Source organism: Carlito syrichta, unplaced genomic scaffold (assembly GCF_000164805.1).
Source record: "Carlito syrichta isolate Samal-C Ts95f unplaced genomic scaffold, Tarsius_syrichta-2.0.1 Scaffold306869, whole genome shotgun sequence".
NCBI classification, from domain to species: Eukaryota; Metazoa; Chordata; class Mammalia; order Primates; family Tarsiidae; genus Carlito; species Carlito syrichta.
In genome coordinates this window covers 96,435-105,917 of record NW_007250965.1, presented here as the reverse complement: position 1 = coordinate 105,917, position 9,483 = coordinate 96,435, and the positions used below count along the sequence as shown (strand labels likewise).

The 9,483-nt window shown below is 44.2% G+C and overlaps 1 protein-coding gene across 1 annotated transcript in view; it reads right to left on the bottom strand.

Annotated features, from left to right (window-relative positions):
* ITIH5 (inter-alpha-trypsin inhibitor heavy chain family member 5) overlaps nt 1–9,483 on the bottom strand; it is a 98,756-nt gene that overhangs the window by 49,495 nt on the left and 39,778 nt on the right. Inside the window, exons 7-8 of the mRNA XM_021715228.1 lie at nt 1,586–1,755; nt 738–854 (exon numbers count right to left, since the gene is read on the bottom strand). Of these exons, the coding sequence (XP_021570903.1) occupies nt 738–854; nt 1,586–1,755 (287 nt within the window). The remainder of the gene's footprint in view (nt 1–737; nt 855–1,585; nt 1,756–9,483) is intronic.

Genomic DNA, 9,483 nt, shown 5'->3' with positions numbered 1-9,483 from the left:
AGCGGCCACTGCACTCCAGTCTGGGCGACAGAGTGAGACTCCAACTCGAAAAAACAAAAATTAGATTATGAATTTTAAAGGAGAAGCTAAGAGATTCAAGTTTTGATGAATGTAGAGATATTCGTTCATCTGTTTTTCATTAGGTAATTTGAGATATATTACAAGTGCAAAATTCTGACAGTTATGATAATAGAATGAGATAAGAAATAACCTTTTCTCTTGGTACAAAATATGCAAATAGTTGTATTTTCAGGAAACTTAATTTTCAACATAGACTACATGACCCCATAATGGTCTCCTACCCTAAATTCTGTGAGAATATCAGACCCAAATTATTGAGACCTGACTTCTTTGTTCCAAGGATGAGCCAAGAGGCTTCAATGGTTCTATTCCCTTGCTCTCAGAGGAATCATCACTGAGCAAAATTATTCTACCAACAGTGGTGCTGCTGGGTGGCCCTCGCTTTCTATACCTGTCTCACTCCTTCAGTCACCCCGCCAGGGCCCGTTATTTCAAGACGTTTCCACAGCATGTCCCTGTGTTCTCTTACAACCACCATGCTGAAATAACAGTTCAAGTCAATGGCTTAGCTGAGTCTGCTCAGAAGTGTTCTCCGTAGGCAGGACGAGCTGGGTGGCAAAACTGACATCTGGCATCAGCTGAACATTACTCAAACAGCAGATCACTGCCCCAGGCAAAAACAAGAGAGGAAGGAAAGGGCAGTAGCACACACTCACCTGCCGGAGTTTGCTTCCTACCATAGAGGCACTGCTGTCAAGCACAAACACCACATTCTTGGGTAAAGGAGGAAGGTCTTTGGGAGCAAAGTAGTGCACAAAGTAGCCATCTAGAACCTGGAGGAAGGCAAAAGAAAATAAAAGTGGTAGTACCTAGAATAGGGAGGGAAAATACCTAAAATGGATAGTCTGTAGAACTCCTAAAAGTCAATGACAGCACGGAGTCTAGGGTCAGATTCCACACCCAGAACAAAATTATCTGTCGTCTGGATCCCTCTAAGAGAACTAATTGCTAATTTAATCTTTATAAGGATAGAACCACCCCTTTACAATTTATCGATTATGACTACTAATTCAATCTTTAATTTATCTATCCCCTCCGACCCTTGCTATTTGAGAATCCTGCTTCCTTCATTATCTGGTTTTTGCCAAGCATCTTACAAGTTGAGACATTAGCTAGTCTACATTCCGGATGCACATTAATATATTTTAATATTCCCACCCTATCTCTGGAGCAATAAAACCTAAAGGGAAATGAGCCAAGGAGCAGTCTCTTTTAATTAAAATTGAAGATGAACTAAACTTCTAACTTCATCTAAAGCACCATGGGGAACATTATATTATAGATTTCATTCGCTCTCCAGATGACTGAGGCAGGAAATAGATACCCTCCGCTTCCGGCAAAAGGACACCACTAGTCTCTTTGAAGACGTATTTTGGGTTGAAGAAAATTTACTAAGAAACAGGCAGTTCTTTCACCCTTAGCTACATGTGGAATCCACAGTTTGAATCTAACTAAAAGTATCAAGCAACCAACCAACAGGAAAGAGCAACAGTGAACCCATTACCTGGATGTCTCCTATGCTCTGTTCCCTGTTAACATCATATCGAATGATGAAGTCTCCCAAAATGCCATTCTGGGCAATCTTGGCTTGTTGCACCACACTAGGCTTAAAGATGACTTTGGCAAAAGTTTCATTTTGGTTGATAACAGTAGAAGGAGGAGGCCCCGAGTCATCTGCAAATAAGATATAAAAGCATAATTTTTTTTTGAGTCAGAATCTCATTTTGTCACCCAAGCTGGAGTGGAGTGGCATACTCATGGCCACCGCAGCCTCGACCTGCTGGGCTCAGGTGATCCTTCTGCTTGAGCCTTCCAAGTAGCTGGAGGCACAGGCATGTGCCACCACGCCTAGCTGATATTTTGAATTATTGTAGAGACGAGGGCTCGTCATATTCCCAGGCTGGTTTCAAACCCCTGAGCTCAGGCAATCCTCTCGTCTCCACCTCCCAAAGTACTGGGATTATAGGCATGAGCCACCGCACCTGACTTATAAGCTTAATTAATAACAATGTATAAATAATTTTCTGAAAATAGCTAAGCACTGTTTTGCATAGAGACAGAGGGTTAGACTTCGTTTAGTTGCAGGCTTGTATCTCGTATGGGCTTCTGAGATTGTGCACTGATAAAATATCAAATGCAAGCGATTTGTTATCATGTATTTCACCCTTATGTCTCCTTTTAAACCTTTTCTTATGAACACTTTTAAAACACACAAAAATACAGAGACTAGTAAAATGAATGTACCCATCACCCAACTTTAGCGATTTTCAGCATTTTACCAACATTTTGTATCTGTTTTTGTCCATTCTCTCACCATTTTTCCCGTAGTCTTTTAAAACAAAGCCCAGACATCATATTTCACCCATAAATACTTTACTATCTCTTCCTATAAAAACTTTTTTCTAATACCAACCATAAAATCATCAGCACAAGTAACAAAATGAATGTTTCATTTCTTATTAGTCTCTAATACTCAGTTTTTATTTACATTTCCCTGATCCTCTAAAATATGTCTTGGTATGGTTGATTTGTATGAATCAGAATCAAAACAGTGTCATGTAACATTTCACCTCTGTTTCTTAAGTCTCTTCTAATCTGTGGTGTCTCCTCCCCCACCTCCTTTCTAATGCTACATATATGTGGTAGATCACTGGGCAAATTTGTCCTGTGGGATTTCTCCTACTCTGTATTTCAAGTCTTGTCCCAACGCATTTCCCTCTTCCCCTGGTTTCCAACTTTGGCTCACACTGTAACATCATTTAAAAAACAAAACAAAACTGTAACATCATTTTTTAAAAAAAGTACATTAATGTTCAAATCCAGAGATTCTCATGTAATTGGTCTGAGCTGAGACTCAGCCCGGGACTTTAGAAATTCCCCATGTGCCGGGCTCGGTGGCTCAGCCTGTAATCCCAGCACTTTAGGAGGTCAAGGTGAGTGGGTTGCCTGAGCCTGAGGGTTCGAGACCAGCCCAGGCAACTTGGCGAGACCTCGTCTCTACAAAAAATCAAAAACTAGCTGGGTGTGGTAGTGCATGCTTGTAGTTCCGGCTACTTGGAAGGCTGAGGCAGAAGGATCGCAGGAGCCCAGCGGAAGGTCAATGCTGGGATAACCGTGAGTAGTGTGCCACTGCACTGCAGCCTGGGCGACAGAGTGAGACTCCAACTCGGAAAAACAAAACAAAAAACAAAGAAATTCCCCCATGTGATTCTAATGTGCAGTCATGGCTGAGAACTCTGGGTCAATGCCTGTATTTCCCTGTATTCCAATGCTTACATTCAGGTTCAATGCTACTGGCAAGAACACTCCCTAGGTGATGCGGAGTGCTTTCTACTGCCTTACTTCAGCAGGTGCATAATATCTCACAGTCTACTTTTAGTGGGTGGTAAGACAGAGTGGGCTCAGGTGCTGGCAGCCTGACCCCCATTACAAAAGTTCCTCACTGATGTTTCATGTAATCATTTTACCTATGACTGACCATGCTAGATCCACTGATTCATCAGGATTACAAAACAATGATTTTCTTTCTTTCCTTCTTTCTTTTCTCTCTCTCTTTTTTTTTTTTGACACAGGGGCTTTCTATGTTGCCAGGGCTGGTCTCGAACTCCTGGCTTCAACCAAGGCTCCCAAATCAGTCTCCCAAAGCACTAGGATTACAGGAGTGAGCCACCATGCCCAGTCAGTGATTTCTAGTTCCTCTATAAGGCATTATTCCATAGAAAAAACCTTTCTCTCATCAATCATTTGGTTGCCCTAACATACTGTTCATCCAGAAAGTTTATAGCTCTTTAAAAAAAAGAATAAATTCTTGAGGCTTTTCCAGCATGAACCCTGGACTATAAATCAGAATTACAGAAAGATAACCAGACAAGTGGATTGTATGTGATTTATGAAAAACTGTGATGACAGATTAAGCAAAGAGCCTCCCATTTTTCACTTCTGACCTTCACTTCCTGTTAGAATTATTTAGCTGCCTCCCCACCTTTATAACTCCAGTGAAAATCCAGATTTTGAAATCCACATGCACCATGGAGAATATGAAAATACAAAGAAGAATGCTTACTCCTAAGCACAGGTGGAAGCTTTTTACCTAGGTATTGAATCAAAGCTAGACTTAAAATTGCTGCAAAGCATCTGATTATCTGTTTAAATCGACTCTAGTTGATACCATGGAAGAGGCTGACCAGCGATTTCCCATCTGCAATTAGCAGAACAAAAGAGGAAATGAGCATAGATGAGCACTGCTATTTGGATTTAAGAATAAACTTCCTCCTGCTGAGTGTTTATTAGACACAAAAGTCAAAGGAAATTGGAGCATTTCCTTCCACAGAACAGACTATTATTTTTTCAGAGACAATTTCGGAATCGCGAGGTGGAACAGATTCTTCTATTATTTGCACTTACCAAGGGCAGGAGTTTTGGAAGTAATCAGAGAGCTGGCAAGCAGAAAAGGTGATTCTAGTAGGAAGGCAGTAATCTGAGCGAGAACACGCTTCCCCAGATCTGCCCATCGGAAGGAGTTGGGCAAATTCAGATAGCACCTTGACAGGTGCCCCTCACCAGGTCATCAGCAAGGCTGAAGATGCCTTAGAACCATCGGACAGGAGGAAGCAGGGGAGGCTGGAAACGGAAACACCCTTGAAATCAAAGGGAACTGCGTGTTCTCTGGGGCCAGTCTCTCATCGGTGATGATCGCTAGAACACCAAGAGTGAGAGACAGCATAACACTCCAGCTAGGGACTCAGCATCGTGGTCAGAAGGACAGGCCTCCAGACACTGGTTTCACTCGTATTAGCCGTGAGACCTTGGGCAAGTAACTGAGCCTTAGTTATCTCGCCTATAAGATGAATTAATGGTAGTACTAATCTCATGCTGTGAAAAACATTAAATACGACTCAGCCATAAAAAAAGAATGAAACTGTGGCTTTTGCAGCAACATGGATGGAACTGGGGGCCATTAGCCTCCAGGGGATAACTCAGATACAGAACGTCAAATATCACATGTTCTCCCACTTTTAAATGGGGGTTAAACTATAGGTACACAAGACATACAGAGTGGAATGACAGACATTAGTGACCCAAAAAGTGGGAGGGGGGAACGAAGGATGAAGCATTACCTCTTGGGTACAGTGTTCACTGTTCGAGTAATGGGCACCAACAGCCCCATACTCCACTATGCAATAGGTCATGTAACAAAACTACACTGGTACCCCCAAATCTATGAAAATAAAAAATAAAATAAAGACATTTGGGAAATAGGAAAAAAAAAGATGAAGCGATATAATATACTTAGCACCATTCCAGTCTGTGGCCAGCAGTCATGCCAGCAAATGTCATTATCAGCCCCAACTATATGCAAAATAGAAGGCATTCGATACAAGACCACAGAGCATTTCAAATGTGGAATACTATATGGCAGTAAAAGTGAAACAATGTCAGGCACGGTGATTCAGGTCCGTAATCCCAGCACTTTTGCGAGGCGGAGGCAAAAGGATTGCCTGAGCCCAGGGGTTTGAGACCAGCCCGGGCAACTTCGTGAGACTTTGTCTCTACCATAAAACAAAAAAGTAACCAGGCATGGTGGCGCGTGCCTGTAGTCCCAGCTACTTGGAAGGCTGAGGCAAAAGGATCGCCTGAGCCCAGCAGGTCGAGGCTGTGGTAGCCATGATCGTGTGGCTGCACTCCAGCCTGGGTAACAGAGTGAGGCTCTGACTCAAAAAAAAAAAAAAAAAAAGGCGAAAGAATTACTACAACATATTTTAATCCCATCACCGTCTTGAGTGAAAGCACCAGATACAAACGAGTGTATGCTCTATGCTTCTATTTACGTAAAGTTCAAGGGTAGGCTGGACAATCACAATGGAATGGTGGTAGCCTTTGGTGGGGTGGAGCTACTGACCAGGAAACAGCACAAGGGAACTTTCTGGAATGGTGAAAATAATCCATGCCTTGACGTGGAAGGTAGTTAGTTGTCTAGGTGTACACATATGTAAAAAAAAATTCATCTTCCTGTGCACTTAAGATTTGTACACTTTGGCCGGGCTCGGTGACTCAGCCTGTAATCCCAGCACCTTGGGAGGCTGAGGAGAGAGGATTGCCTGAGCCCGCAGGTTCAAGACCCGCCTGGGCAACTTGGCGAGACCTTGTCTCTACAATACATCAAAAAATTAGCCGGGGATGGTGGTGTGTGCCTGTAGTTATGGCTATTTGGAAGGCTGAGGCGGAAGGATTGCCGGAGCCCAGCAGGTCGAGGCTGCAGTGGCCGGGAGCATACCACTGCACTCCAGTCTGGGCGACGGAGTGAGACTCCAACTCAAAAAAAAAAAAAAGATTTGTACACTTTAGTGTACGTATACCCCCATTTTAAAAAATTTAAATTTGTTGGGAGTTGGGTAGCAAAATAGATTGGACAGGCATTCCTTGGCACAGAACCTAACAATATTATTTGCCAAATTGACTACTGTCTTTTAACTTAGGATACAAGGGGGGACTCCCCTCCAAAACAGAATTTGCTTATAAAAAATTGTGTTGTTTAAACTTCAATCACCTTCAAAGTACTCTCCATTTGATGTAACACACCTCTTAAGATGCTTTTTCCACGACTCAAACCATTTCTGAACTTGTCAATATTGATGCCTTTGAGGGCTTCTGCCATTTTTTGTTTCACCTCGGCCAAACGTTTCCCTTGGAGGACTTTTTTCATCCAGGGAAACAAAATAAAAGCTGCTTAGGGTAAGATCAGGTCAGCAGGGAGGGTGGGACACCGGGGTCATACCACTTTGGGTCAAAACTGCTGAATGCTCCGCGCAGTGTGGGCTGGTGCATTGTCATGGTGGACGGACCTGTCACCTGTTTGCCACAACTCAGGACATTTCTTCCACAAAGCAGCCTTTCTCACCAACGCTAGCTGGTCCACTGATGCTGATGGGTTCCTAGAACACTTACCTAGCAGGGGGAGCCCTGTACTACAAGGGACCCGCCCTCTAAAAAGATGATTCTGGGTTTTTTTGGGTCCCCCTCATAAATGTGTTTGTGTAGACTTTGAGGATTAGGTATATTCCCGAGTAATTCCAGCTGGCAGATTTAGGACCAGGGATAGTGTTACCCAGAAGCACTTTTCCGTGCAGTCTCGACAAACTCGAAGAATGATGCCCTGCAGATATGGGCAGCTGTCACAACCCATCCCACTGGACATGTTCACATGAAGCAAACCCTAGACGAGCCACTTGCACGATGGTGCCTGCACGATGAGACCCTGGCTAGGAGCATCAGCATCCCCTGGGGACTTGCTAGGAATGCCCACGCTTGAGCCCACCCCAGAAACTCCAAATCAGAAACTCTAAAGGGCTGCGACTCCACAAGGTGTATTTGAACGAGGCCTCCAGGCGATGCTGGGTTTTGCCCACAGAAAACAGGCAGGCGTCTTACACGTAGAAAGAGTCCATACAATTCACTGCGTGTAACTAGGCGGCACCTAGATTGTCTCTACGATTCCTACAGTGATTGGATTTGACGCTGTCTACGCCGTTGGCGTGTACCCACTCAGTCTTGCTTCAAATCTGTCTCATGAAAGTGCTTTTTCTAAGCACCCTGAATTAATACCATTCAGGGTTGAACAGAAGCACTGGGGATTAAAAAGTATAATTTCTCTCCTCATAATTCATTTGACTAGGCACTTTGATACAGACCATGAGAAAGGATAGTGTCTGATGACTTCGGTTTTCTACTGACCTCTGGTTTTGCTAGCCCATGATGAAAATTCATGAGATGCATCTAAATGGGCTTATTTTACACGTCCCAAGAGTGGGTTGATTCTCAGGCTGGTTCGCCACCAAGAAGCCTACTTCCAGAAACTGACTTCCTCTCATTAAATGCCAGATGGTAAATGGGACCCAATACATTTTCCACTACTTATCTTTTTTTTTTAAGTTTGCTAGGCACAATTCCAGAATAACATCTCTAGAAAATAAAATCCTCTTTTTGTTTAAGGGAGGAAAGACAAAAATCTGTGAAGTAGGTTAGTCCAGGCTGCTCCCCTGCGAACCAAGATCTGAAAGCAGAAGGACACGGTTTAGCTTTTCCTTCCTGGGACCTGGGCCTCACACGGTAGGCCCTACGCACAAGGGGCGTCACCAGCAGGGCCCTCGGACTCAGGGGCTAATGAAGACTGCAAGGAAGAAGATTGGGAGCAGACCCAAAAGGGGAAGAATCTGACCTACTTTTCTAATGAGAACGCACACATCTTTCCTCCTGTTTGTTTTCGTTCCTTCTCGCCCACTTGGCAGGAGGTAGGAAGGAGCGAGCACACTGCCTTGGCCATTCCAGTCTGGGGACAGCTGATTCTTCTAATTTTTGTGCAGGCATTGGTGGTCCTGTGCATAGCCCTGGAGGCACACAACTACCCCTCGTGTGCTCTCGGGAACAATTACTAACCACGCTTTCTCCACCCATGGACTCTTCCCTGCCCCTTAGGCCATCGGGGTTTCCAGGAAGCCCTCTTTCTTTCAAAAGCCTGATGTTTTAAGCAAGAAGCTAGGACTCTCCTTTGGAAGGCACATAATACCAAAGAAAATGGGTGGCAGAGAGTGACAGACTCAAAATGACTGGCTTTATACTCTGGAGTCTCAGTTCCACATCCATTAAATGGGAACCATTCCACGGTTATAGAATCCTTGTCGAGGTTAAGTGAGATCATATATGTACAGTACACAGTAGGTGCTCAGTGTGTGTTAGCCTTCATCCTCTTCCCCTTGAGAAGATGCTTCTTGTACTCTCTGTCTCCTGTGGAAGACAACTTAGCCAGGCACGGTGGCTCATGCCTGTAATTCCAGCACTTTGGGAGGCTGAGGTGGGAGGATCACTTGAGGCCAAGAGTTTGACACTAACCTGGGCAACAAATGAGACCTTGTCTCTATTAAAAAAAAAAATAGCCGAGTGTGGTGGCACATGCCTGCAGTCCTAGTTACTTGGGAGGCTGAGGCGGGAAGATTGCCTGAGCCCAGGAGGTCGAGACTACACTGAGCCATGATCATGCCACTGCACTCCAGCCTGGGCAAGAGAGTGAGACCCCCGATTTAAAAAAACAAAATGACAACTTACAGAAAAAAATGCTCTTTGATAACTCACAGTTTACATTTTTTCATAACAGTTCTCTTTATACCACCAAAAGTTTCATTAAAAAATAGATAATTGTCCAGGCTCGGTGGCTCAGCCTGTCATCCCAGCACTTTGGGAGGCCGAGGTGAGTAGATTGCCTGAGCCCGCGGGTTCGAGACCTGCCTGGGCGAATTGGCGAGACCACATCTCTACAATAATTCAAAAATTAGCTGGGAGTGGTAGCATGCACCTATAGTTCCAGCTCCTTGGAAGGCTGAGGCGGAAGGATCGCCGGAGCCCAGCAGG